The following is a 27,498-nucleotide window of genomic DNA, read 5'->3' as shown; positions in this document are numbered from 1 at the left end:
CGCAGGCAATCTACTTGTTGTTCGACATTTGAATGAAAACTCATCGATCGTGTATCGATTATTATATCTAAAGAACGAGGGGCGCGCAAGTCTTTATATTTCCGCCACGCAATATGATAAACGATTAAATTTTTATTCTACAATCCCGTGCGATCCGCGATCGAGACGTGGGAGCGCGAATCCGCGAGGCCGGATCAATGGTGGTCGACTTCCTGCGCATGATACCGAGTGACCGAGGAGGATGTGGTGGGGGTGGACGGGAAGCAACGAGTGCCACGGACGTTCTTCTGCTCCGCGCTGGTCCCTGCCTCGAGTTCTAACCGATCTTCTCCCGTCGTCGTGAGTCAGTAGTCCGATCGCGGACTTTCCACGTACCGAAAAATGGCGCTTTTCAAGCTGCGTTGGGCCTCGTCCCTGGCCAGGCACCTGCCGAACACCACGGCCCAGGTAAATCGAAGGGAGAGGGCTGCGCCTCTCCCTCGTTTCAGCGGAAGAGTGCCCGCGGGATGTTACGCGCCGACGGCGGAACGTGCCGACATTTTCCACCTTGCGTCTTGCGTTTTTATCTACTTGTCGCTCTCCGTCGCGAACGACGAGCAGAACGGATATTCCGATTCACGAATCGCTCGCGGATCGACGCGGGCACGAGCCCGCGAGCGACGTTGCGGACGTCGGCGATATATAATGTATCATTACATAAAGTGCGATGGAGAGCCAGTTATGTAATAAGAGTTTCGGCGGAGCGTTTGACCAACGTTTGATTCCCGTGCCGTAGGTTAGCTGGCCCGTTACTGCCATCGCCTGCCGCAAGTACCATGTCTCCTGCAGCCGTCGCTCCGCAGAAATTTCTGCTATCCTGGAGGAGCGCATTCTTGGATCGGCACCGAAGGTAAAATCCACCTGCGAGTGGAGACTTTGATTAGCTGCTGGGTGTCACATGAGATCCACAATTTTGTGAATTTTATCTCTTTTTGTATATTTTAATTTATTTATGTATGTATTATGTGTATATGATTATTTATATATGTATTTGGGCGTACTTGTGGAGTATTGTTGCTTAATGAAGACGCTTCTATATTACGCAGTCCAATCTCGAGGAGACTGGCAGGGTGCTCAGCATTGGAGATGGTATCGCGCGTGTGTACGGGCTAAAAAACATCCAGGCCGATGAGATGGTGGAATTCAGCTCGGGATTGAAGGGTATGGCGCTGAACTTGGAGCCTGACAACGTGGGCGTCGTCGTGTTCGGTAATGACAGACACATCAAGGAGGGCGACGTTGTCAAACGTACCGGTGCCATCGTCGACGTGCCCGTTGGCGAGCAACTGTTGGGTCGTGTTGTCGATGCCCTGGGTAATCCTATCGACGGCAAAGGACCGCTGAACAACAAACTGAGGTTCCGTATTGGAACCAAAGCTCCGGGCATTATCCCTAGGTAATTTATAGCAATAATTATTATGCTACTATGATTTCTCTTGAGAAAATTTAAAATCCTCTTCCCTAACAGAGTATCAGTCAGAGAACCCATGCAGACTGGAATCAAAGCCGTGGACTCCCTGGTGCCCATCGGTCGTGGTCAACGTGAGCTGATCATTGGAGACAGACAGACCGGAAAAACCGCCCTGGCCATCGACACCATCATCAACCAGAAACGTTTCAACGAGGCCGGAGAAGAGAAGAAGAAGCTATACTGCATTTACGTCGCTATCGGTCAGAAGAGATCGACCGTCGCGCAGATCGTGAAGCGTTTGACGGACAGCGGTGCTATCAACTACACCATTATCGTATCCGCCACTGCCTCCGACGCGGCTCCGCTGCAGTACCTGGCCCCGTACTCTGGATGTGCCATGGGAGAGTTCTTCAGGTGAATATGTAGATATTCGTGGCATCCTAGCTCTATTTTTAGAGTCTAATGTATTATTAATTATTTTTATTTATTAATTATATATTAATTAATAATGAAATAATAATTAACTTTGTTACAACAACTCACATAGAAAATGTCACTTTGCAGAGACAACGGAAAGCACGCGTTAATCATCTACGACGACTTGTCGAAGCAAGCTGTCGCCTATCGGCAAATGTCTCTGCTGCTTAGAAGACCACCGGGTCGTGAGGCCTACCCTGGCGACGTGTTCTACCTCCATTCTCGTCTGCTCGAGAGAGCGGCCAAAATGAACGAAAACCTCGGCGGTGGATCGCTGACCGCTCTGCCCGTCATCGAGACGCAGGCCGGTGACGTGTCTGCTTATATTCCTACGAACGTCATTTCCATCACCGACGGTCAGATCTTCTTGGAAACCGAGTTGTTCTACAAGGGTATCCGACCTGCCATCAACGTAGGTTTGTCCGTGTCCCGTGTCGGGTCCGCTGCTCAAACCAAGGCCATGAAGCAGGTGTCGTATCAGAATTTTTTGCATCTCGATCTAATGCAAAATTATAATAATTATAAAATATAAATTTAAAATATAAATTAATTATAAAATATAAATAATTATAATAATATTCTTTACAGGTTGCCGGCTCAATGAAATTGGAACTGGCTCAGTACCGCGAGGTGGCCGCTTTCGCCCAGTTCGGTTCCGACTTGGACGCCGCGACCCAACAGCTGCTGAATCGTGGTGTGAGGCTAACGGAGCTCCTCAAGCAGGGACAATATGGTAAAGTCAATCAACGTTCGCAACTTCCTTCTGTGATAGAATTTTTATATCAATCATACTTCCGCTTGCAGTGCCCATGGCTATTGAGGAGCAGGTAGCCGTCATCTACTGCGGCGTGCGGGGCTACCTCGACAAGATGGACCCCACGAAGATCACCGGTTTTGAAAAAGAATTCCTTGCACACATTAGGTACCCAAATATAGTTTTTAACGTGCAGTTGATCAATGAAACGTAATTATTTTAATACGCGACCATTCTCTTGCAGGTCTACTCAGCAAGATCTTCTTGCTACTATCGCGAAAGAAAACGTAATCAGTGAAGCGTCGGACGCGAAGCTGAAGAAAGTAGTTATCGATTTCCTCTCATCTTACTCGACGTAGAGCGTAATCATCGAAAGTCATTCTAACGTGAGTCAACATAGCTAACGAAGGAAGAATTCACGAGGTGTTCTCCGAAAAAAATTATTTCCGCTGCCGACGAGCGCGTTAATGTACCGGTATTACGCATTGTCATGTATATAGCGTTACATGTTTACAGATGTAAAATTATGTATAATATCCGTACATTATAGAGGTGTTGCCGCAGCGATTCCACGTATGACTTTACTCGATAGCCATATATGTTGATACGAAAAAGATCAGTCTTTAATAAAAGCAAAAAACTGCTAATGTTTCGGAGAAACGTACACTCTTTCCCCGTTCCGACGTTGATTTCAATGATAGTAACGAGGAAATTGATAATATAGAAATTTTTTCAAGACAGCGTTGATTCTTAATCCTCGATCCTCGCTCGATCATCTCGCAATTTTTATTTTCCATTCTAACTTTTTTATTACACTTCTAGAGTCTCTTAACCCTTAAAGGGCCGGGATTTTTCCATTGAAATTTTTTAACGTAAAATTTATGCATATATGCAACCTATAGGTTCCGTAAAGTTCCCAAGTTCGTACCTGGCTCCTATATGAGCCACCCCGGCCCTCTAAGGGTTAAAAGCTTCCTTATATCTCTTTATCAATAGCTGCTCATTTTGTGCGTACAAACTGCACAACTTATATATTACAAGCATATTTATTATACGAGGCAGGCCAGAAAGTCGGTAATAAGACTGTAAGTTTAGAAATGTTTTTTAAATTGTGGGAAAGAATTTGTGTTCTACGCAGCCAAAGAACAGTGGCAATGAAATTAAATCATGGGTAAAACAGACGACCAGGATCCCCTTAATTTATTAATTATCGTGTACATTCAATGTGTGCTTGTCCAGCATTCGGTTGAATTTATTCCACAGTCTTGAATGCAGAATGTAGAAGCATTATTATATATTATACATAATCTCGTAGTCACTCTACTAATTCTCTATCATGCGCAATCCGGATAGCAAGTACATACCTTCCCCTGTTGTAATTATTTACATAGACTGAATATATATATTGCACGAGCGCATGACGGAATTGTACAATATAATTCTCTTCAGCGCCGAAAAATTCTATATAATACTTTATACAAACAGCAGCTATCGGCTCAACTGAGAAATCGTATGGACATCTTTTGCTCAATGTCCGTGCGTTCTAGTGCCTTGCAGAATTCCTCAAACGATATCATGCCATCGCCATTCTCGTCGGCCTCGACTATCGTCCGCTCCGCAATGTTGGTTAACTGTTCCTCGCTGTAATAAATTCAGGCTTATCGTTAAACTGCTAACTTTTTTTGAAATAGGTCTAGAGTATGCCGGGATGATCTCTCCATTTGCAATCTCTATTTGAAAGGAAATTGTAATATTAATTATACCTGATGTTAGTCCCGACCATCATGTGTAAGATAGCGAGCAATTCTTCCTTCGATATCAGGTCATCGTTATCCAAGTCGTACATCTTAAATGCGACTGAAAAATATATTAAAAATATTTAGGAATCAGATACTTGAGAGTAACATAAATGAGGAGAGTATTAAATTAATTTTCTATGTCAATTATGAAATATTGTTGCAATATTTTTCTATACACGATGCGATACTTACATTTCAACTTTTGCTGTCTGGAGTTTAATCGATTCGGGCTGTTCTTCTTGATGGGCCTGAAGTGGGCGAGCACCTGCATGAATTGCAAGAAATTCACCCTATCGTTGCCACTCTCCTCGAAGAAAGAGTTCACTATCCTCTCGCCAAGCGGATTTATTGCCAATTCCGGGATCCTGAGAAAGTCCTCTCGACTGAGCGTTCCGCAATCCCCACGATCCAGACTCGTGAAACGGCTGTACAACCGTTCGATTTGATTCGGCATGACTGTAAGAGAGAGAGAGAGATTGCGTGTGAACAGTATGATTATATACACTTATAATTTTAGTTTAGTAATAAATTTCATAATTTATGAACATAAATAAATTCATTGTATTCATAATTATTTATTAATTTGGTAATAAATTTCATAATTTATGAATATATAATACATATAAATATATATATGAATGAATAAAATATTATATTTTTATATTCTATACATTGAACTTGTTAATTTTCGCAGATCATCGAGACGTTGCGAGTACAAGAGTCACTCAATCATTCTGGATGTACAGAGTAATATGGATACTTACAGCCAGTAGCATTCTGAATCTGCGCTATCTCGTCCTCGCGCAGCAGAAGACTCGATCTGTTACCCATCTTGGCGATAATTGACGTTCAAATACGGACTTATTGCGGGACAAGTATTCACATAGTAGCTCGGCTCGAGCCTGAGACACACGCGAAAGGGCAGGTGTGGCGCACGACAATCGCTAAATCATATGACCGTCGACGACAAAACTTTGGACAGTGGAACGATCGGACTGGGTCAGAACGATCAGATGTTCGTCGCAATCGTCACTTATCGCAAGTGCGTTCGGAAAAGCGAAAAAGCTTCACGAACTTGATAATTGAGATACTTTCTTTAATCACTTTTGGAACGCAGCCAATATTCGATCGAAAACTCCATATTTTTGGGGTTATTTAGAAATCAATCGATTATATGAATATAATTGCGGAGTGGCAATCGATACATTATTCTTCATTTCATTCGGTATTCTTCGTTTCGAGATTCTTACGCGAGTTCTCAACATTTGTTGACGGTTCAGAACTTCTTTTGGCCTTCCTAACTAGAACTAGAACTAGCTGGTACCACTGGGTACGCTTCGGCAAGATGTCTCTGTTGTAAATCGACAAGCGATTCTGCAAAATATACAAAAATATTTGATTAGGATTCTTGTGATTAGATTTGGCTAAAGAAGACATTGGGGTAAGTCTGACAGTGGTGCATGATATTTCTTCACGTTATCTTTGTCAATGCGACGAACGCTGGCAACGAACTCGGGCAATAGTGCAAAGCGAACGCTGAAAACCTGATGTTTTGATACGATCTCAAAGAATTCAAGTTTTCGTAGCTCCTTTGAATGCGATTGTGGCTGTAACTTCTTTGACAAAACAGTTCTTTTCTAGTCTCTTTAAAATCCTTTAAATTTATTGAATTTTCTGCTGTGAAGATCGCTTGGATGTCGCTACGAGGTTAGAATCTCCAGCGCAACAATTTAGACCAATAAATGTTGTTTTGCTCTTATGTATGTTTGCAATTGTAATAATAGTATAATTTTGTTCTAGATATTTCTGGTTTTCCCAGGATTGCCTCACGGGAAGCAAGATGAGTGCTCGGCTTCTAAAGGATCCTGCCACTGCATCCAGCCGTATATTTGTGGGGCATTTACAGACCGACGATGTTAACAAGCTCGAGCTGGAGGAGCACTTTGCCAAGTACGGCACTGTCATAGCGTCAATAATAAACAGAGGGTTCGGATTTGTGCAGTTTGAAGACGAGCAGTCCGCTCAGAAAGCTATTCAGAACGAAGACGGTGCTATGTTTAAAGGCAGACGTATAGGTACACATTTAAATATAACATTTTTTTATATTTATTCTTTTACATAATAATTGTACATCATGTTCCTAAATTGTCATTTACAGACGTTAGACCAGCAAAGAAGGATAATCAGTCTAACAGTGGAAACGCAAAACAGATGGGTGGACCCAACAACCAATTTAATCCCATGAATCCCATGAATAATCAGTTCAACAACACAAGTGACGCATTTGCGAATAAGCCGACCTACACAGCTGCAAATACGAGTTTTAATATAAATCCGAACTTCGGGAACGACAGCGGCTTCGGTAACAACCAAAAAGAATTGAATACTCAAGCGATCAGAAATAGCGGGAACAGCCTCTTTGACGACGGGAACGCAGGAAGTGGTGACAACGACCTGTTCAACGGGAAGCAGAACAACGCTGGGAACGATCACTTCAACAATCCTCAGAATCGCGGGAACAATCAGTTCAATCCTCCGAATCGCGGAAACGATCAATTCGCCGGTGGTCACAATCAGAGGGGCAACAACAGTCAGTTTGGGAATAATAATCCGCAGATGGGCAATCAGAACAGGCCTGGGCCTGGGGGCAACCAAAATCGGAATCAAACTAATCCGGGCAACAATCAAAACCAAAATTCCGGAGGAGGGATTCACAGACCGCGCGGGACGAGGGGCGGGAAAAACAGGAATAAAAATAATCAGAACAATAATCCAAACGTGAACAATTTCAGAGATCGGAGTCCGATTAACAGGGGTAATCGAATAGAGGATAAAACGAACAGGGAGTGGGATCACAAGCAGGGGGACAGGCTACGTGGTAACAATTTCTCCCGAGATTCCTTCACCGACGGCGCAAACCGTTACGACGACTTCAAGACTTCCGGACCGAGGGAGGCGAATAACAGTTTTGGGTAAAAAAAAAGTATAGTCTCGTTTTCGTGATAATTGAGGAGCGTTGCTTCAATGGTTCCACCTTTTACAGAAACTCGAGCGGATCGTCCGATTTCTCTGGCGTCTCGGCTGAGAAGAACGACTGCGAGATTATCGTCGTTAATAAAGTGCTAACGTGAGCTATCGATTCTTCCAAAAATTATGATAACGCGGAATATTTGTGCGTTACCCTACACGTGCTCGTTGTATTTGCCTTAAAACAGGAAATATGCGGAGGACATTGAGCTACGCTTGAAGCAAGTGGGCTTAATGGTAGACCTGCTGTTCCCGAACGAGGATGTTCCCCTGGGTCGCGTTTTAGGGAACATCGCGAGTCGTGGCTGCCTGTACGCCGTAGTCGTGAAACCAACTAACCAGGAACACCACTCGTTAACGCTGAACATCCTGCACGGTGTGCCACAAGGTAAAAGTCTGCAGTAACAAAATTAAGTCTCCGATAGACGCTGCGGTATAACGTCCCACTAATTTGTCGTTGCACCAATTTCTGTTTACAGAGCACAGAAACATGCCTTTCGAAGACGCTATAAATCTGATCTCGCGGGACTTCGCGAATTACAAGGCCGGCGGCCGTTCGGTCCCGCTGAACACGCCGCTGGCGAACGAGCGCCATCCGGACGCCATACAGGTCCTCCTGAACATGTTGGCCGACAATCGTCAGCTGACGGTTCTGCAGTACGACCGCGTGATAAAGTACCTCGGGATGAAGCGCGAGGAGCAAGTGCAGGTCGAGTTGGGCGACGTGAAGGATCTACCGGTGCCGGCGTCCCTCGCGTCCGTCAACGATCCGAAACAGGCGGAGCTGCAGACGAGAATACTGAACATCTTAAACAGCAGCAAAACGAGCGCGCCCACGACGGTGGAGCCCAGCCCAGTGCCACCACCGAGCTCGGCACCGACTCCCGTCCCTCCAGCTACTTGGGGAACAGGTAAAAAAACAATAATAGAATTACATTCACGAGCTTTATAACCGATCTTAAATTATAACGCCAATTTAAAAATATCAGCCTCGAATACTGCCACAACGTCGTCCGCGACGACGACGTCCACGGGAGTTTCACCGTCGCCTCTTTTGAAAGACCCGACGGTACAGAAGGCTCTCGACAACCTTCTGCAAGGGAACATATTGAAAAATATCGGCGACCAGCAACCACCACCCGCGACAGCAACTGGAGCGCCACTGTTCGCCGCTTTTTCCAACGTCAACAGATTTTAATCGCATTATTAATTTTATTTATACTATCGAACACCTTCTAATTTTTAGATTATTCTTTATGCCCTCTTCGTGGTTTTAGTCTACGCTGCTAAACATGCGAGTTTTGGTAATGCTGCTGCTCTGCTGAAAAAATTCTGCATTAATATAACTAGTTGGATAGAAAGAGAGACGGAAGCAGCGTAATACGATAAGTAATATTTTAGTACATTGTATATTAAAGGTGTAAAATGATACTTCATTGTAAGAAGTTTAAAAGAGGTAAGGAGGCAACTATAATTTGGTAATTATTACTATCTATCGTATCTATCTAAGAGAGATTATGTGCTTAAACTGAATATGGTTTAATAAATGTTACACGTCATTTAACGGAGGCATAAATGTGTATATTCTACAAATTCTTCAATATGAATATCATGTATGTGTATACATATATGTACGTATATACATCATATAAATATACATATGTACATGTATAATAAATTCATGCATTCATGATATGCATATATATATATATATGTATATGTATATTATGAAAATATTTTGTTCAGAATTTGGATATAGTCCTTATTTTGTGCTCTAATATTTTTATGTAAAAATCGGTTTTTATACGGATTAAGTGATAAGTATCTAGATTTACATTATATATATATAGATATAGATATATACGATCTAATTATAAGGGTACAGCGTTTTATCATATGAGAATCATTTTTTAATCTTCGTGTTCCTCTAAAGCATTCTCCGACACCAACATCGTGAACAATTGTTTTCTCATGTGTTGTAATTTAAAAGTTAGAACTTACTATACATGGTACATACATAAAGATAAGAATTTTCTCTTAAGAGACATATAACACCGCATTAAAAATATGTTTAAATCCTTTCCCATTGTTACTAGTGAAAGTTATAGGCCATATTTATCTTAAATGTATTATTAGTAAAATTTTTTATTGGTAGAATTTTCTATAATTCCCTCCCCCCCTCTTTCTCTCTTTAGAAACGTTTTATCTATTTTCTAGAATTCTGGATCGAACTGAAATAAAGAATCTTGGCTCGCATGTCCATCAATATCCATATACTCGTACAGCTTCAATTTGATGTTACGCGCGCGCGTATTTTTGAATACAGTTTCTACAGCGATTGTTTGGTAGCAGCACGTCTCGAATAGAAAAAATCTTTTGATTCCTATCACATTTCTTATTTTTGTCGCGCTCAGGGTGTACCTGCTAGCCAATCAGACAGCTGTATTACTATCTGAACATACTATACTTTAGACTATCTCGAGATAAAAACGGCCTAAAACGCAAAAGGTAAACAAACAGATACGCAAGTGATGCCGAGCGATGCAGGCGAACGGCACGATGAATACTCGTAAAAGAAACAACAGGCACTTCGCGAATCACCGTGATGGTCATAAGAAACGTAGACAACTTACGTTGGAGCCGGGCATGACGGGATTCCTGTGCACGTGCAACTTTCACGAGAGAGGTTGTGTCACCGATGCCTACAAGCTGCTGAATCTGTTCGCGGACGAGGAATCTGCGCCAGAAGTAAAAAAGGTATTTAGTACAAAGTATAAATATATGAATACTCGTAATGAAGAAGCATAAGCAAGAGTCGGCAAGGCTCGCTACAGTGTTGGTGCATATTTTGTTACTTCTAGGAACCGGAAGGATTAAATGTAGCAAATACGTTAGATAAGTCTTCGGAAGACGCTGACAAGTCCTCGGAGGATGATGATATATCAACCGCCCTGAAGAAGGAAATCACTGAACTGAGAACGGAACATGAGTTGCCGCTGTCCTCACGCAGGTTTCAAGTACGCTCGTTAACGTTGATGAAATTCTGAGAGACGTAACACGGAACATCTAACATCGCTTTCCTTACAGGTGGTAGACACTGGAGTGAAAAATATGATCTTTGTAGCAAGTACCTTGCCAAATCCACTGGAGCTGGTCACCAAGATTGTTACGCAGCTGGACGTTACTAAGAAGCAGTGCACCAGGTACTTACTAAGGCTGCTACCGATTCAAGTTATATGCAAAGCTTACATGAACGACATAAGAACGAAAGCAAGCGCGTTATTTGAGAAGTACTTTGCGCAGGAACCCAAAACGTTCAGCATTGTGTTCAAGTGAGTTAATATTTGAATTGATTTTTTATACAGATTGATAAGTCGAACGTGTGTCTCATTTAATAATGTTCCAGCCGTCGCAGCAATAACAGCATTAAGCGCAATGAGATTATCGAGGATTTGGCAGAGATAATTGCGAGGAAAAATCCAGGTAACAAGGCGGACTTGAAGAATCCAGAGATCGCTGTGGTGGTCGAAGTGATACGTGGCATTTGTTTGCTCTCCATCGCTCCTAATTATTACAAGTTCAAGAAATATAATCTCATTGAAATATGCAATAGTGCAAAACCTAAGGTGAGAATAGTCTTATAATAGTTCCTCGAGTTAGTTCGAAATAGTTCGACATTTAACTATTTCATATTTAACTACCGATGACAAAATATTCCCAAGTAGATATGTAGGAATAATTAAGGAAATGAAAAATGTTTACATAATTCTTATTAAAGCAGGAGCAGAAATCAGAAAATAAAGAAATTAAAGAAGAAGGTGTAGATACTGTATCAAGTACGCAAGAGCTAGAAAAATTGACTGACACAGATACAAGTTTAAATGCCGAAATTGAGGAAAAGAAAGAAGAAAACTAGATATGATTTAACATAACTATAAAAAGTACTTATAGTTATTGTATTTCATATCTTTTAAGGAGATAGATGATTATTTATGAAACACGTGTAAAATAAACATTTCTTTTCGAGAATTATTAATGATTTATATATAATTTTATTAATAATTTATAAATATTAATATTGTATAAAACTCATTAGCAACAGCCCTCACTTAACAATAAAATTATTACATTTAGATCATAGGACACTAGTAAATATGTATTATATATTTAAAAATTATCTTTACCTTAATATGATACACAAAAACACCGTTAGATAGTAGAGGTCCCATGGTGTAATGGTTAGCACTCTGGACTCTGAATCCAGCGATCCGAGTTCAAATCTCGGTGGGACCTTTGATTTTTTTTAATAAATTCTTTTAAACTTTTTAGAGAAATATGTAATATATTTAATCGTATACCATATTTAAGTTGATATTTATTGCATTAAAATTATAATGCAGTATGACGAGAAATATCTAATTTTTTGAAGTTAGCTAGATATTCCGAGTTAATCTAGAGAAATATGATATCACTTTTAAATGTTCATACATCGTAATTGTTACTTAAAAGAATTTCAATTTATATCCCTATTAATTAATTTCATATTATATAATTTATATTTATATTAATTTGAACCATGAATCATAAAGACATAGATGTCACATGCTTAATCTGACTGAATGCCTAGATTTGAAACGCGAGGGCGTACATGTCGCAAAACGTTAGTGCACGATCAGACTTTGAAAGGAGAAGGAATCATAACATTAGAATTATAACAGCAGAAACCACTTAAAAAATCACAAATTATTTATACAATAATAAGAGAATCCAGTGAAATATGCAAGACGAGTCAAAAAATACACCGAAGTTGGGACGCTTTCGAAGGTAAAGAAATATCGCTTTATTGTATAAATATTTTCTCAGCATAAATATAATATATTGCAAAACGTGTCTATCTTGGCGTGACGCACAATGCGTTTCAGAGGTCACAATGCGGGCACACCGGAGACTGCAAAGAGAAATCTTTTAGAAACTACGTTACCTAGTGTTCGTGGAAATACTTCTCGTACAACTTTAATGCAGGATGACATTATGCGAAAGCAGAGTAAGGGCCACTTCGACCAAACTCCGATTAATTTAATTCGTCCAGTAACTTGCAGGGCGAATAACATAAAAATCTCTAATAATATAATTCTCGTATAAATAATATGTTTTATGTTGATCGCCCTGTAAGTTAATCGACGATTAAATTAACTGGACTTTGGTTGAAGTGGCCCTAAGTGAAGCTATCGAAATCTTTCTTCTATTTCGCTACATGTATTGTTGTATATTGTTACATTACTGTATTACTTTTCTAGAATTACCAAAAATTACTAGCAAAAAGATCGCTGCAAACAGACAGTCGATTATGCCGTCGCAACTGTTGTTGGACGTATCAAAAAAGGCAGACACTGAATCGAAGGAGTTGGAATTCGGGCTTCTCTACGATGAATATTTGCAAGTCAAGCTGATGGATCTCATAATGAAGAAGAAAACCGAAGAGAAGAAGCAATTGATGGTCATGCAGTTGGCCACTGTAGCGCAAGAACTTGATCAGGATACACAAAAGCTGATCAAGATCAAAAAGAGGGAACGTGATGTAATAAACTTACATTTGGAGCAGGAAGAGATAGACGTACAAATGGATGCAGTAGCAAAGTGTACTAGTAAGATAAAAAGAAATTGTCATCAAAATCATCGATGCAGGCTGCAATTAGTACTCAAAATTTTGTTTTTGCAGAGAACGAAACGTTCAAATCTGCAAAGGCCATGGTATCCAAGTTACGATCTCTCTTGGAGCCTCTGGATGTGTTACGGTGTAATGGCATAATACTTCCCGAAACGCAGGAAGAATGGAAAGAAACTCAGGAGATATTAACGAGATGTTCAAGTGCCTTGAAGAACATTATGAATCTGATTGGCTCCAAAGGTGAAGCATATTGCACCATGAGTGCTGGATTGAAGGATTTCGACGAAACGCATAGCGAGATAGAAAACCTCCAGAAAAAGTACGTTGAAAAAATTGGTTTCTCATTTTACTTTGAATAAATTACTAATCTCTCATATCGTTTCTTATGTATCTTTCAGATTGGAAGAAGCGCTTTGCAATTTGCAAGTACTCGTACTGAAAAATACCTCGCTCTCGCTAACGTACAACGGGAGTCAGTAAATAGGCCTAGGAATATTATAAAAAATAGGAAATTGAAGAAACTAGGAGCTTGCCTGTACAAATATCTCACGAGACATGTTCTATAAATATTTTCCATAAAGCATTTGTTACTGAGAAATTCATAAAAGTATTAAATAAAATCTATTTTATATATTGATAGAATAATGTGTTGAGGATGTATTATTTTCATCCTGTTTAAAATTACGCGGTTTTGGTGGAAACAGCCGTTTGTCGAACTGTAATATAAAACTAGACGCTAGGGAATTTCGCTGATGGAATAGAATTTCGAAATAAGAGGTCTGTTCTTTTTGGCTGCACTGCTGAACTGGTGCGATAAGTTAGAGTGAGAAAAAATATACTTGTCTCACTTTAACGTATTGCACTAGTTCAGCAGTGCAGCTAAAAAGAACAGACCTATGTGCGAAAGTCCAGTCGAACGTACGAAGGTGCGTGAATGTGCGTTACGACCTGCGGTTGGCACACGACATCTCGCTTGACTCACGTAGCAGCATGACACGAGTTTTGCGGTATCGGGGATCCGGCGAGCGCGGAGAGGAGTGACAAGCCTGGAAAGCGCGAGAGCGGTGGAGTGCGGAACGCGCGAGTGAGTGTACACTCACGCACGAGAAAGTAATTGGCCGAGCGTGATCACCAGCGGTCGTCGCGCATAGTGTACAACGGCGGTCTCGTCCGCGCTGACTGGCACGTTCCCCCGTGTGCACGGCGTACGCGACGTGTTCCCTGTTGTTTTTTTCCTTTCCCTCGCGGAGCCGCATCGGCGGTACAGCGGAGTGATAACGTACGTGTCCGAGGATTAGTGTACCTACGAGGAAGCAGCGGCGCAATCCAGCACCCGAGATGGCCGGTGCGATGTTGTTCGAGCGGGCCCAGGCCGTTTCGGTGACGAATCGCAGCGAGGGCATCTCGCTCCTCAACGAGATCGTCTCGGATCCGAGTATCGGCGTCGCTGAGGATGACGAGGACAACATCCGCGTCAAGGAGCAGGGTATCCTGCACCTGGGCGAGCTTTACAAAAAGGAGGGCAAGGCCAAGGAGCTGGCGGAGCTGATCAAAGCCACCAGGCCGTTCCTCAGCCTCATCAGTAAAGCCAAGGCTGCTAAGCTCGTGCGGTCCTTGGTGGATTTCTTCCTGGATCTGGAGGCTGGTATCGGCATCGAGGTAATGGAGCAGTGTTTTTGCGTCCCATCTAAGAGAGAGATGTGACAGTGTGTGGAGTGAATTAGGTTAGGCTATGACAGTTTCGCTTCCACCAGGGAAAAATGTCAATTGACCGCTGCGCTACTATTTGCCATTTGAGTTTGCGACATGTGTTGTTGAGCTGTTTAAATGAAAGAAGTGACAGAGAATACGCTCCGTTTTGAGTCATTAGATTAAAATATAGAATAAAATATGGTTAAGAAACCATAATTAATACTCCAAAAGTAAGATTGTCTTTGTTAAGAGTGCGCAATTATGTGTCAGATTAATCTTTTATTAATAATTAATTAATTTTATTAATCCTTTGAGAAAAACTATAAAATTTGTGTATTGTGTATCTAGGTGCAATTATGTAAGGAATGCATAGACTGGGCGAAGGAAGAACGCCGAACGTTTCTAAGGCAATCGCTGGAAGCGCGCTTAATAGCCCTTTACTTCGACACTGGCATGTTCAGCGAAGCGTTGCAACTGGGCTCTGCTCTTCTGAAGGAACTCAAAAAGCTGGACGACAAACAGCTACTAGTGGAGGTTCAGTTATTAGAGAGCAAGACATATCACGCGCTGAGCAATCTGGCGAAAGCGAGAGCGGCGCTCACCAGCGCCAGGACAACTGCCAACGCGATTTACTGTCCGCCCAAGATGCAAGCGGCTCTGGATCTACAATCGGGAATACTGCACGCTGCAGACGAGCGAGATTTCAAGACTGCTTACTCTTACTTCTACGAGGCGTTCGAGGGGTACTGTACACTCGACTGTGTTGAGCAACAACGAGCTGCGCTCGATTCACCCTCGCGACATATGTACGGATGTGTCATCGGTATCTTCTATTTTTAGATACGACAGCGTCGAAAGTCCCAAGGCACTGACAGCGCTCAAGTACATGTTGCTGTCTAAGATCATGCTGCGCACGCCGGAAGACGTGCAGGCCATCATGTCTGGCAAGCTGGCGGTGAAGTACGCGGGATTGGACCTGGATGCGATGCGCGCGGTGGCCGAAGCCAGCCACCGGCGGTCACTGGCGGACTTTCAGAAGGCGGTGAAGCAATACCGGCAGGAACTGGAGGACGACGTGATAGTACGCGCGCATCTTGGCTCCCTCTACGACGCTATGCTGGAGCAAAATTTATGCCGTTTAGTTGAACCCTACTCACGAGTCCAGGTATCGTTTATTTACTCTCTTTTGATTGCAGATCGATGATCGATATAAGTCGAGTCCGTTTGCATCCGCATTAAATTTCTTCGACAGGTGAGCCACATCGCCTCGTGCATATCTCTACCGCTGGCGCAAGTAGAAAAGAAACTGTCACAGATGATTCTGGATAAGAAATTGCGAGGGGTCCTCGACCAGGGCGAAGGCGTTCTAATCGTTTTCGAAGATACACCCCGCGACAAGACCTACGAGATCGCGTTAGACACGATACACAGTATGGGCAAAGTCGTTGATACACTTTACCAGAAAGCCAAGAAACTCACCTAGCCCTATTTAATATGTATTTATACAAGGAGAAATCTATCACGATTATTATAACCATTACTAATTAGTTACTCTCATTAAATACTGTCGATTAACTGTGTTTTTCTCGTAATTAACATTGACGGCACGATTGGGTGTCGCGACAAAGTGCTCATTTATCGATACGTTCGTATAGAGTCGCTTTTATTAATATAGTAGGAATTGTTTAAAAGAGGAAAACTATGAATATACGAGATAATGAATTTGCTTGAGATCTAATTAGCAGGCCCTGTCTTAACAAAGCATTTTTTAAATAATTTTTCGTAAATGCTCCTCGGAAAAAGTGAAGGAATGTCATAATCAATCGAATAACGTGAAATATAAAAAAGTAAAACCAGGCTATTCTCTTATTCCTTTATTTGCCCTCAACAATATATTCTGTCCTCCAACATGTGGATGAATAGTGGAAATGAGTGACCTGACATAATTAAAAGTTGCTTTCTCGGATGTTCCATCTGAAATATTTGACTCTAAAGTGTTCAAATCTTGGACCATTTGAGCGAATCCGAACACTCGAATTTGATTTTTTAATTCAAATTCAAGTTTCGAATTTGCTCTTTAAATTTCAATTTTCGAATCTGTGACAATCTCCCGTTCGAATTGTCGTTGCGGTCCAGTTGTATTTAAAATCGCTTCAGAACACTTTCTATCCTTTTCCTGTGAAATAAGAAAAAAATGAAAGAAGAAATAATTCTGGAGCACATGGAAACGTCAACTGGACTGCAGTGCCTGCGAAATCGCCAATCTTCAAATGTTTAAATCCGTTCGAACCGGTTAATAATAAAAAATCAGGTTTAAAAGCAGAAAATCAATAATATTACAAGGTGATGTATCGCGAAAACCCTATGATGAAGAATCGAACGAGTCGCATCGCGCGATTTTTATCGCGGAGCCGCCATTATTATTATTAGTACTCGCTGAATCATTTTCGGATCGGTAGTAATATATTGTATTTTTTTTCATCGCGTGATTCACGTTTGAAAAATCAATCGGGGCCCCGCGGTCATGCGCATGCATCCGTGACACGGCATCTTACACCTGCCGTTTTCCGTTCTCCACCTCTTCGCGTTTTCCCGGCTCTTTCCCGCTGCACGTTCTAAATAGGCTTATTTAATTCCCCAGTGCAGAAAGTGCAAGCGTACGTACGGTGGAACGCCACGGGAATAGTCGCGGGAGCCTCGCTTGACAGCGTAGTAGCGCACGAACGCGGCAGTAGCGCGACTTCCTGTTTGAAGTGCACGTTTCAACAAAGAGTGACTGTTTTGTAAAAAGTTTTTCTACAAATCCGCATATGATGGAGGATGCTACAGCAGGGAAGGTAAACTATCTTCGCTTCCTCTCGCGTTGCTGCTCGTCGTTGCCGATGCGGGAGGACGATCGAGTGGCCGAGTGTCAGCGGCGCGGCGACAACGACGTCCGGATTAGGTTAACCACCGGTATTTACGCGAGCGTTGGGTCAATGTTTGGGTAGCATCGCGATGCTCCGCGTTGCCGTTCCCGCCCCTGCTGCACGGCCGTTCGATCTGTCTCGACTCCGTGTGCTCTTCCCTCCACCGACCGGACTTACGCGTTACCGTTGGGAAAAAACATTTGCCGAACGGAACGGTTGATTTAACCTCTTCGTCATGGTTAAGAATGGAGTAGAATGGAGAAAATGGCAAAACAAGGATGGAGAGGAATTAATAAGGAGTTTGAGGAAAGGGATAATTCCGTTCGTCGAAAGGGAAACTATTGGTCTCGTTTCGCGATGAAACAAAAGAGGTGCTACGCCAAGGGAATCGAATTTTCTTTTCTTTTGATTTTCTATTTAAATGTGCATCAACCTGCTCGCTTTTTTGCCACTCCGTACTATTTCCATTTTCTCTTTAATTGCTGTAAACTTGAAGAAGTCGTGTTACCTTCGATCACCTTTATTACATAATCTCTTTACAATATCTTTCAAAAGGGACATTCCGCTTTGAATGGCTTAAGCTTTCCTAACCATTCGCGTATGAATACGTAGTACCTATTCTTTCTGATATAATTTATAACTTTATCTTTATAACTTTGCCTCATATCGCATGCATCCGAGTACTACCCGCTTCCTCCTTTCGTAAACCCTATTTCTATTTCTGCTGTCAACTGCTTCACTAAATAAATTATCCGTGCACAACTGACCCTTTCCAAATTCATGTTGATTCTTATCCAGTACATTACTTTCCGCCCATTGCACCAGTCCTTCATTAATCATTCTTTCCCAGACTTTACTTGTACACGGTGACATCATTGTTTGTCTTACTTTCTCTTTAGCATCCTCTTCAATGAATATAATCTGATTTGTTTTCCAAACCGAAAACATATGTGAATTTTCAAAACAAAAGTTAAGAAAGAGAGAGAACCGTCGATAGTTCCTTTTTGCAATTATTACTCAAACTTTAATCATTTTATATTCTATTTTATTTATCTATATCGGAGCTAGATTTTTGCTTCATATTTTTCAATGCTCTATCAGATAGAGTCTATCTAACTCTTCCATTATACGACTCTCTCTCTCTCTCTTATCTAGTTCCTGTTTTCTTCTCGTTCATCTAAATATAATTCTCCATTTTCTACCTACGATAGAACCATTTTGTATATCATATACGAACTTAACCCCATCGATTTTCCTTTTACAACGAACCGACGCATCTCGTTTATCCGAACGTTATGAAACGTGAACAAACTGCAAACTGATAGTGAAGAAGGTGGTTTCTGACAGATTCACTGGCGTCTTTTGCAAACGTTGCATTGTTAAAACGGACGATACTGCTGATTTTTGGTTATCCACAAATACCTTTTTCTTCACGTTTGCTACGAATAGTTAGCACGAATGTAAACATTGATTAACCTATATATGTATAATGCGATGAAACAGTGATTTATTGTGACAGATTGTAGCACCGTATAATTCCTAAGAATGATAAAACTTGAAATGTTTTACGCTTTAGAAAGAAATACGTAGAAAATAAAATTACTCCGAAATTATGTAATGGTTTTTATCATGATGGACAAATTCGAATGTGTTGAAACAACACGAAATTATAATCGTTACTAACGATGTGCAGACTTTCAACTCAATGTGACAGCAAACAATTGAGCAGCGTGTCATAACCTTTCAAAATTGTTACCGAGAAAGTATTAGTTAAAACAAAATTAACGAGCTAAATTCTTGCTCAAAGAATTATCTTATCATTTCTTTAGACAGTTTTGTACGCTACTCTTGTCAACTTTTAGTATAAATGTTTTCCACATTTCCTAGTAATCCAAGTAACGAATCAAGTAATGTATTGTTGGCTGGATATACGGAAAATGAGGTAGTTTTAGATACAAATATAATTTACACGTTCTTATTCATGTTATGAATTCTACGTATGTCTTATAACGCTGTATCGGTGTTTTAAGTTTCTTAGTATGTTAATTTACAAGGCGGTAATGGAATTACATTAAACTGCTGCTAGATTATGTACGATATCACGGGCTCTCTGCAAAAGTCTTACTTATATATTATATTAACAAATTAAGATACGTTACAGTGAGTTAAAGTACCTTGAAAATGCTTATTATTTATGTGATTATCTTATCAAAGTGATGTATTTTTTGAGTTTATCTTACAGGTTCAGGAATACAAGGACTCTCTTAAGACTAAGGTAAGTCTTCTCTTTAATATCTACGACTTTTCAGATATTCTGTTCTGTTTAATTTTTATTTGATATATATGAACAAGTGTTACTTGATATGCATGTAAAAGTGACGAAACAATGGATTATTACCTATGCTGTTTTTGTTGCATTATTCAGGCAGAAGAACTACTGGTGAAAGGATTCCCTGAAAAAATAGTTAAATTAAATGAGCTGCTGGAGACGCCTGGATTCTGTAATCGAAAACTATCTGATGTACATCAAGAATTGAATGTACCCATTCCAGATCCAATAATTCTTAATCATTCCGAAGATGGTCCTGCTACAAAGAAGGCTAAATTGGACAATAATGTGGAGCAGACTAGTGGGACTAAAGTCATGATACTGCCAAATGGTCCCATTCCCTGCAACAAAAAGCTATGTGATTTGATCCACATAGTTAAACCCTACATTAGACAACTATTGGAGGATTCAAACTTAGTAAGTACGAATATATTAGGATCCGCATTGTTGATGCGAGTTGAAAGAATTTTGAAGAAACAGTTTTTTTTTCATTGAAAGTATATCGCTTTTCGAAAATTTCGTTTCCTCGTGAGAACTCTTTAAACACATTTCCGCGTGCGGTTTTTTAATTAACTTTCTTAACTTTACTGACATTGGTGTGTTTTACTTTATAGCTCAAAATGTGGATTTCTTACCTGATTCCAAAAATCGAGGATGGGAATAATTTTGGCGTGTCAATCCAGGAAGATACATTATCCGAGATTCAGTCGGTCGAGAGCGAAGCCGCTGCATTCTTTGATCAAATTTCGAGGTAACACCAAAGAGTATGCTTAGCTGTGACACGTGAAATAAACTAGCGTGTACTTGCGAATTTGTACGTCGCAATCATTTTTCTATCCTTCTGCCGCAGGTATTTTATCTCGAGAGGGAAGATCGTTAGCAAAGTTGCAAAATATCCACACATCCTAGACTATAGAAGAGCGATCCAAGAATTGGACGAGAAGGAGTATGTGAGCTTATGGCTCGTTATGTGCGAGGTCCGCAATCGTTACTGCTCGTTACACGATCTTGTAATCAAGAATCTGGAGAAGATCAAACGGCCACGTTCCTCCAACGCGCAGTCCTTGTACTAGGCATAGTCGTGCTACGCGCTGTACTTACGCGCGAAGTAACTTAATAAAAACATAAGTCAGAATCGCGTATTCAGACGTAAAAATGCGCAACACTTCATGGCAGAAAAAAAAAATAAAAAAAGAGAAAAAATAAAGCTCATCGCCATCGACATGACTCAAACTGCCTTGTATTAGTCCATCATTCGTTTTATCGACTAATGGCACTATAAATGAAATCAACGGCTACATTTAAACCTTTTAAAATTGTAGAGAATATTTAACTTATTGATATACTTAAGTTTATTTTCCGGCTATTCTCGTTATCGACATAAAAGACATGTACTTTTTAGTATAATTTTCTCATCAATGAAAGCAATTTGGTAATTACTTTCAAGATTATCGCACTTTATCCTCCAAATTTCATCGTGAATTTAATTTTTTATTTTTGTGAAATATTTAACTATCGATTTGAATATGCCTATAAATGTCTTATTCTTTTCCACATAAGTTTTGTTGCAAAATTATACGGTATAGCACGCTTGCATGTAATTTTGCCAATTATATAAATGAGGCACTTATAGAAAAAATAAGCAAGTCACATCACACACATACACATACATACACATACATACACAGAATTTAGTATAGTTAAGTGGATCGTTTGTAATTTATATCTGTAAGAAGATTGGACATAAATCGAGCTACGATGAATCGCATGGATTTGACAGTACCCTTATTCCTTCCCGCAAACGTTAACGTTATTATCGTGAATTAAATCTAAAAGATTATTTTATTAGTCACTGAATTTAATTTCCTTTAAATTTATTTAATTTAATTAATTTAATTTAGAACTTAATTTCCTCACTCTCTCACAAATAGATGGCATCAGCAACGAATGTTGTGACAGCTTTGACAGCTGAAAAGAAGGCTTGACATTTCTCAATAAAATTCAGTTCTATTTTATTCAATAGAAAATGGAACGTGATAAAAGAGTTTTTCCGACATGTATTTCTTCACTACTTTGATTTGAAGAAAAATCCAACTGAAGCTCATCGATTGCTCAATGAAGCGTGGTAATGCTGCTTCATCGAAAACTACTTGTAAAGAATGGTTTCAACGATTTTTAAAAGTGGTGATTTTAACATAAAAGACGAACAACGTCCAGGTCAGCCTAAAAAGTTAGAAGACGCCGAATTACAAGCATTACTGGAGGGCGCTATGCTCCATAATCGCATGGAGTACAGCGTTCGATGCCTGAAAGAAATCTCTAGACTTGTAGGGCACGGGATAAATATTAACAATATTTTTTTATTTTGACAAAGATTTACTTTATTAAATGCATGTATACCTTGAACGGATCATCTCGTCTAACAAGATAATCGTACATATCGAGTGGAAAAATGTCGGGATTTGCTTTTGTATATTTCGTATAAAAAAGTAGAAATGGCATATAAATATAACATATTTTAAGAAACATATGTTAAAAGTTTTACTGTCGTTTAGAGTATAAAAATTCCTAAAAGTATAAATGCAACAGGATACTTATACGTAATTAGGAATACGGAAATACTGTATGCTATTGTCTCGTGGAATAAGAAATCCTACTTTTCTTTTTTCGTCAGTCAAGCAAGTCTTCTTCATAAAGACCAGGATGCAGATAACAATGTTTATTGAATCCCATTGATTCCACGGTCGACGTCTGGCACTCGTTATCTAACGTTCTGATGTACTTCAATTGTGCGTCGATCTAGAAAATTGTAATATTTTCATATAAATAATGTCATTATTTTTGCATTTCGCGTTCTACAAAATTTACCATGCTGAATAAGTCTTGAATGTGCTCCGTGCAAGCGCAGGTCATGAATACTTTGCAGAGAATCTGTATGAACCAACTGCCAGTTATCTTGTCTCGGTAAGCAACGTGCCCAGGCAGAGTTGACTGAACAATAAGCATATCCGAGTACTTTCTCGTTGTTAAGCGACGAACGCATTCATCCTTATTTGTATTTGCAAAAGCGAACGAATCAATGCTGACTCTAGATTGAGCAACTGGTTTCTGCACCTTCTTCCCTCTAAAAAGAATATGAAAAATAATGAATATTCAATATATAAATTCATTTAGACTTTACCTTCACTGCGATAAAAAATGGTGATAAAGTTAACAAAATCTGATCTGTACGTGGGAATAAGGAGTTGCAATTACGTACCTGCAAAGCTGAAACACGAATATCTTTGGTTTTTCAGCGAGCTGTGGGCAAGCTTCCGCCGTGAAGTAATCGTAGATATCCGAGCACAAAACCTTTTCATAAGTCGCTGGTGCGTTTTCCTGATAATCCGTCCCCTGGATCTCTGAATTGTTCATCTTATCCTCCGTACCGTGACTCGTAATGAACACGAAGCAGGAGTCAACCTTCTCCAGGTCCTTTCGCTTTGAGAACGTTCTTACCGCCTCCTTTATTTGCTATTAAGAGAACAATTTAATAGTACAACATAATACAAATTGCTCGCACTCATCCCCTTTATTGTACACTGACAAAAAATAAACAGACGAAAATTTTACGGAAAAAGTGCGTAAAAGAATTTGCGTAAAAATATGCCGTCTAAGAATAAGTTATATTGTATCTCTCTATATAAGGATCACATGATATGATTTTCAAACGAGTCAATATTGTTGAATTAATGCTAATTAATCGCAATACTTCACGTACTTGACCCGTCAGGTTTCGGTGCGTAACGACTTCAAAGCCCATTTGTTTAAACAGCTCCTCCAAATTAGCTTCGTCGTGTTTTGCCGAAAATCTAGGTATCTCCGTTGGCGAATCGTAATATATATTCGAGATTACCAAAACCAATCCACGAGGCTTGCTCCGCATGGGGTATCGCTGAATAGCGCAGGGCTCACGATCTAGAAACCTTGTAGCTTTGGATAATTTGATTGTTAGGGGTTTGTCGGACCAAACAATATGGTCCATGGACTCCTCTTGTCGCTCGTTGCTAGAACTTAAATAAAGCAAATAGCGCTTTATTTATTGGGAAAGAAAAATTATAATAATAATAATAATATAATATTATTAATTAAATTATATATGAATAAACAATGTATTCACCTTTTTGTGCAACCTTTGTATAATAATGTATTGATGCAATAATTAATGAGACAAAGTATAAAATAAAATACCTCGCATTATTGTTGTGTTCCTTTAGTTGACTGATGGTAATGTTGTTAATGGATTTGCTTAAACTAAAGAGAAAATTTTTGCATTTATTTATTTCAAGAGGTAGTCTACCTAAACACTTATAAAACGTGGCCGTAAATTTAAAACTTGAATTTAAAACTCTTTATACAATAAGACACTGCAATTGATACTATTAATACATTTTTAACACTGAATATATTATAGGTAATTTAATATTAGTACAAATATTATTACAAAATGTTATAAAAAGAATAATAAAATACCTTACAATATTGTTGCTTGAAATACTTTTTCCTTCTAACATATCAGCTATATTTCCATGGTTGGATTGTCTTAAACTAAGAAGCAAGTTTTTAAAGGCGTTTGGTCCTCGAGTTTTAATGGTAAGAAATATATCTTTGACTGTGTCTTGTTCTCTAAGACTTTTCTGCAATTATAGATTATATTTTCTATAATATATTAATTTATATTCATATTTTTCAATTATGATACAGTACATCAAATTTGGTGTAGCATATTTTAATGTAGTGTAATATGCACACTACGCTGACCTTACAGAACAATTTACCTTTTTTATTTTTAACTCTTAGGACTCGGAAATCAAACTATGATCGATATAATATTGTAGAGTAATGCAAAATGTATCGAATATAATGTTTTTATTAAGATATAAAGTCTTATTAAATTTGGAAATATTAACGCATTACAATAAAATTCAACGTTTCCTTTATATGTTAGAATAAAAACTTTTTATTTTGTTATTGGGTTGGTTGCAGTAAAATGCTGAATTTCCCAAGTAGTAAAATGATGCCAGAAGACGAGATAATGACGTCATTACATTATCTTCTGATGTCTTTGTTACTTGGGTTATGGTGGAGTACAAAGGAGTAGAGTAAACTATGTTTCGTAAATAATTGTTTCCTTGCTGTAGATTATCTTAATAAAAAAATAGGTTTGAATATATCTAATAGATAGACGATGGTTTATTTAACTGTAGTTTATGAATTATAGCGTTGCATCCTTTGTATTCTTAGAACAATAGCTTTAATCTATAATATAAATTATGTTTCACAAATCTAAATAAATCAATGAAAAATAAAAGATAAATTAAGAAAACAAGAAATCCCATTTTTTAAATTAATATTTAATGTAAAAGATGCAAGCTATTTGTATAGAAATTTTAACAAGAAAATTGCAAGACAAAGAAAAGATGAAAAAATTAGAGAAAAATTCATGATGATAATGATTGCTAAAATTACAAGTTTTCTGTTTGTTTCGTACATGCAATCGTACGATAAAAGTTGTTTCATGCGTACATACGTTACATTTACAGTTACATGCGTTACGATATAATAGAATACTCACTTTCCATATTTCGATGTTTACATCATCTCTGTTGTAAACCTTATTTTCTAGGAGCTTTGGGAACAATTTTGTTATATCAATTTTAGGTACAACTCTTTCGCAGTAATAATCGATTCGTTCGCGATCTCGTCGATCCATTTTGAGTAAAACGAAATAAAATATTCGTTTCCACGAGCCTTTAGAATATCTATTGTTATCTCTTGTCTCGTACACTTTTCTCGGAGTTCTTGTGCGACGAATTCAAAGATGCATCATACACTCAAATGCACCAACATAGACTGACATAACCTGGCTGAAACTGGCATAAACTGTTCAATAGGAAGGGCCAGCAGGAGTGATGAGGCAATTTCGAGTTGATGTTGGAGACCTCACGTGGCGAAAACGCAAAGCTTAAGATAACAACACACTAGTGCATTCAGCCATTCACACTGCATTCTGTGGCCAATGAAATCATGCTGCTCTCGTCTCTTTCCGCGCGTAACAATAAACCCACTCGAAGGTAATTCCATAAATCTTTTCCATTCCATTGCTGTCGAGAAAAATCATATGTAATCGTTTAATTGACATGAATATTATGTATAAGACCAACGTGAGCAATTAATGCGATCACGTATGCACTCCAGTTTGTCGAGTGCCTTTCGCATTGTATCCATCGTACGCAATTGTATAATTAAAACTTCTACCAAAACTATACGTATAATAAAAGTATAATAAAAGTATAAATCAAAATTTTAAATTTTATTAGGGGTGTGATTTAGTTTTGAGGGTTTTTTTTTGCTCAAAAACGCATGTATTTAAATATGATAATGAATGAATACCTTAATCAAAATATTTTCCTTCGTTTTCTATAACTTTTTCCCATCTTTCTGGCAAGAGATGGATTCCACCACGATAAAATCACTCTTCTTTTCAGTTGATCCATTCGTCGACGAATTTTCGCACTTCTTCGAAATTATGAAAATGTGTATCCTCTAAAGCGTGTTGCATCGACCGGAACAAATAATAATCGCATGGAGCAATGTCCGGAGAATACGCGGGGTGCGGTAAGACTTGCCATTCGAGCTCTAATAGTGTTTGTTTCACTGATAACGCAACGTGAGGTCGAGCGTTGTCACGAAGAAGAATCACTTTCCGTCGTTTACTCGCAATTGCTGGTCGTTTTTGGTCCAATGCTTGCTTCGACTTGTACAATTGGCGTCGATAACGATCAGCCGTGACAGTCTCATGCGGATTTAACAGCTCATAGTACACTATCCCACCAAATAGAGCATTACTTTTGAACCGTGAATATTGCGTCTCGGAGTGGATGTTGATGGTTCGCCTGGATCCACCCATGATTTTCCGCGTTTCGGATTATCAAAATAGATCCACTTTTCATCCCCAGTAACAATCCGAGACAAAAGACTCTTCTTTTTTTGCCTGGCGATCAACGAAATGCAAATGTTCAACCGGTTCGCAACGGCACTTTCCGATAATTCATGTCGAACCCATTTCCCTTCTTTCTGAATTTTTCCCATTTCATGTAAATGTTTCGTAACTGTTGTACGATCAACATTTAATGCTCTGGCAAGTTCTGAAGTGGATTCTGTTGGATTTTCGTGCAATAATGCTTGCAAATCTGCATTTTCAAGCTTTCTTGGTTGTCCCGAGCGTTCTTTGTCCTTCACATCAGTATGACCACTTTTAAAGCGTCTAAAGCAGTATTCACACGTCTTAATTGATGGGACAGAATCACCATAAGTTTCCACAAGAATTCTATAACCGTCAGCCGCAGTTTTG

The 27,498-nt window shown here is 39.4% G+C and overlaps 8 protein-coding genes and 1 non-coding gene across 12 annotated transcripts; 7 read left to right on the top strand and 2 right to left on the bottom strand.

Annotated features, from left to right (window-relative positions):
• Positions 1 to 243: 243 nt before the first annotated feature.
• Positions 244 to 3,417, top strand: LOC105282150 (ATP synthase subunit alpha, mitochondrial). Its single transcript, XM_011343915.3, has 8 exons — positions 244 to 447; positions 776 to 889; positions 1,086 to 1,435; positions 1,508 to 1,864; positions 2,015 to 2,396; positions 2,516 to 2,660; positions 2,732 to 2,849; positions 2,926 to 3,417. Exons 1-8 carry the CDS (start codon positions 382 to 384, stop codon positions 3,038 to 3,040), a joined length of 1,647 nt encoding a protein of 548 aa, XP_011342217.2. The 5' UTR covers positions 244 to 381; the 3' UTR covers positions 3,041 to 3,417.
• A 436-nt stretch (positions 3,418 to 3,853) lies between these two features.
• LOC105282151 (calcineurin B homologous protein 1) lies at positions 3,854 to 5,454 on the bottom strand. Its single transcript, XM_011343916.3, has 4 exons — positions 5,245 to 5,454; positions 4,673 to 4,936; positions 4,445 to 4,538; positions 3,854 to 4,322 (listed from the first exon to the last, which is right to left on the bottom strand). The coding sequence occupies exons 1-4, from the start codon at positions 5,309 to 5,311 to the stop codon at positions 4,178 to 4,180; spliced, it is 570 nt and encodes a 189-aa protein (XP_011342218.1). The 5' UTR covers positions 5,312 to 5,454; the 3' UTR covers positions 3,854 to 4,177.
• A 204-nt stretch (positions 5,455 to 5,658) lies between these two features.
• LOC105282152 (uncharacterized protein DDB_G0287625) lies at positions 5,659 to 9,076 on the top strand. Of its 2 annotated transcripts, none has more exons than XM_026973284.1 (7): positions 5,659 to 5,921; positions 6,300 to 6,555; positions 6,639 to 7,452; positions 7,524 to 7,607; positions 7,696 to 7,895; positions 7,987 to 8,418; positions 8,497 to 9,076. In XM_026973284.1, the coding sequence occupies exons 2-7, from the start codon at positions 6,321 to 6,323 to the stop codon at positions 8,703 to 8,705; spliced, it is 1,974 nt and encodes a 657-aa protein (XP_026829085.1). In that variant the 5' UTR covers positions 5,659 to 5,921; positions 6,300 to 6,320; the 3' UTR covers positions 8,706 to 9,076. The 2 variants fall into 2 exon arrangements, with proteins under 2 accessions (XP_026829085.1, XP_011342219.1); XM_011343917.3 differs by having other exon boundaries at positions 6,281 to 6,555.
• Positions 9,077 to 9,929: 853 nt separating this feature from the next.
• On the top strand, positions 9,930 to 11,539 carry LOC105282153 (THUMP domain-containing protein 1 homolog). Of its 2 annotated transcripts, none has more exons than XM_011343919.3 (5): positions 9,930 to 10,264; positions 10,369 to 10,524; positions 10,595 to 10,839; positions 10,914 to 11,133; positions 11,286 to 11,539. In XM_011343919.3, the coding sequence occupies exons 1-5, from the start codon at positions 10,049 to 10,051 to the stop codon at positions 11,421 to 11,423; spliced, it is 975 nt and encodes a 324-aa protein (XP_011342221.1). In that variant the 5' UTR covers positions 9,930 to 10,048; the 3' UTR covers positions 11,424 to 11,539. The 2 variants fall into 2 exon arrangements, with proteins under 2 accessions (XP_011342221.1, XP_011342222.1); XM_011343920.3 differs by having other exon boundaries at positions 9,931 to 10,264; positions 11,289 to 11,539.
• A 189-nt stretch (positions 11,540 to 11,728) lies between these two features.
• Positions 11,729 to 11,800, top strand: Trnaq-cug. The gene has a single exon. It is a non-coding gene; the product is annotated as a tRNA-Gln (tRNA).
• A 343-nt stretch (positions 11,801 to 12,143) lies between these two features.
• LOC105282155 lies at positions 12,144 to 13,817 on the top strand. The gene is made up of 5 exons (XM_011343921.3): positions 12,144 to 12,331; positions 12,430 to 12,551; positions 12,805 to 13,152; positions 13,227 to 13,494; positions 13,574 to 13,817. Exons 1-5 carry the CDS (start codon positions 12,285 to 12,287, stop codon positions 13,653 to 13,655), a joined length of 867 nt encoding a protein of 288 aa, XP_011342223.1. The 5' UTR covers positions 12,144 to 12,284; the 3' UTR covers positions 13,656 to 13,817.
• A 330-nt stretch (positions 13,818 to 14,147) lies between these two features.
• LOC105282156 (26S proteasome non-ATPase regulatory subunit 11) lies at positions 14,148 to 16,724 on the top strand. Its single transcript, XM_011343922.3, has 4 exons — positions 14,148 to 14,834; positions 15,216 to 15,610; positions 15,708 to 16,032; positions 16,120 to 16,724. The coding sequence occupies exons 1-4, from the start codon at positions 14,514 to 14,516 to the stop codon at positions 16,348 to 16,350; spliced, it is 1,272 nt and encodes a 423-aa protein (XP_011342224.1). The 5' UTR covers positions 14,148 to 14,513; the 3' UTR covers positions 16,351 to 16,724.
• Positions 16,725 to 17,553: 829 nt separating this feature from the next.
• LOC105282157 (proteasome activator complex subunit 3) lies at positions 17,554 to 21,869 on the top strand. 2 transcript variants are annotated; one of them, XM_011343925.3, is made up of 5 exons: positions 17,554 to 17,704; positions 20,019 to 20,051; positions 20,202 to 20,522; positions 20,720 to 20,856; positions 20,956 to 21,869. In XM_011343925.3, exons 1-5 carry the CDS (start codon positions 17,678 to 17,680, stop codon positions 21,176 to 21,178), a joined length of 741 nt encoding a protein of 246 aa, XP_011342227.1. In that variant the 5' UTR covers positions 17,554 to 17,677; the 3' UTR covers positions 21,179 to 21,869. The 2 variants fall into 2 exon arrangements, with proteins under 2 accessions (XP_011342227.1, XP_011342225.1); XM_011343923.3 differs by having other exon boundaries at positions 17,560 to 17,704; positions 20,007 to 20,051.
• Positions 21,870 to 22,460: 591 nt separating this feature from the next.
• LOC105282159 (caspase-3) lies at positions 22,461 to 26,032 on the bottom strand. Its single transcript, XM_026972857.1, has 7 exons — positions 25,720 to 26,032; positions 24,618 to 24,781; positions 24,336 to 24,398; positions 23,866 to 24,157; positions 23,365 to 23,618; positions 22,974 to 23,229; positions 22,461 to 22,904 (listed from the first exon to the last, which is right to left on the bottom strand). The coding sequence occupies exons 1-7, from the start codon at positions 25,855 to 25,857 to the stop codon at positions 22,776 to 22,778; spliced, it is 1,296 nt and encodes a 431-aa protein (XP_026828658.1). The 5' UTR covers positions 25,858 to 26,032; the 3' UTR covers positions 22,461 to 22,775.
• Between the last annotated feature and the right edge of the window lie 1,466 nt (positions 26,033 to 27,498).

Source organism: Ooceraea biroi, chromosome 10 (genome assembly GCF_003672135.1).
Source record: "Ooceraea biroi isolate clonal line C1 chromosome 10, Obir_v5.4, whole genome shotgun sequence".
NCBI lineage: Eukaryota > Metazoa > Arthropoda > Insecta > Hymenoptera > Formicidae > Ooceraea > Ooceraea biroi.
This window is presented reverse-complemented; position numbering and strand designations above follow the sequence as displayed.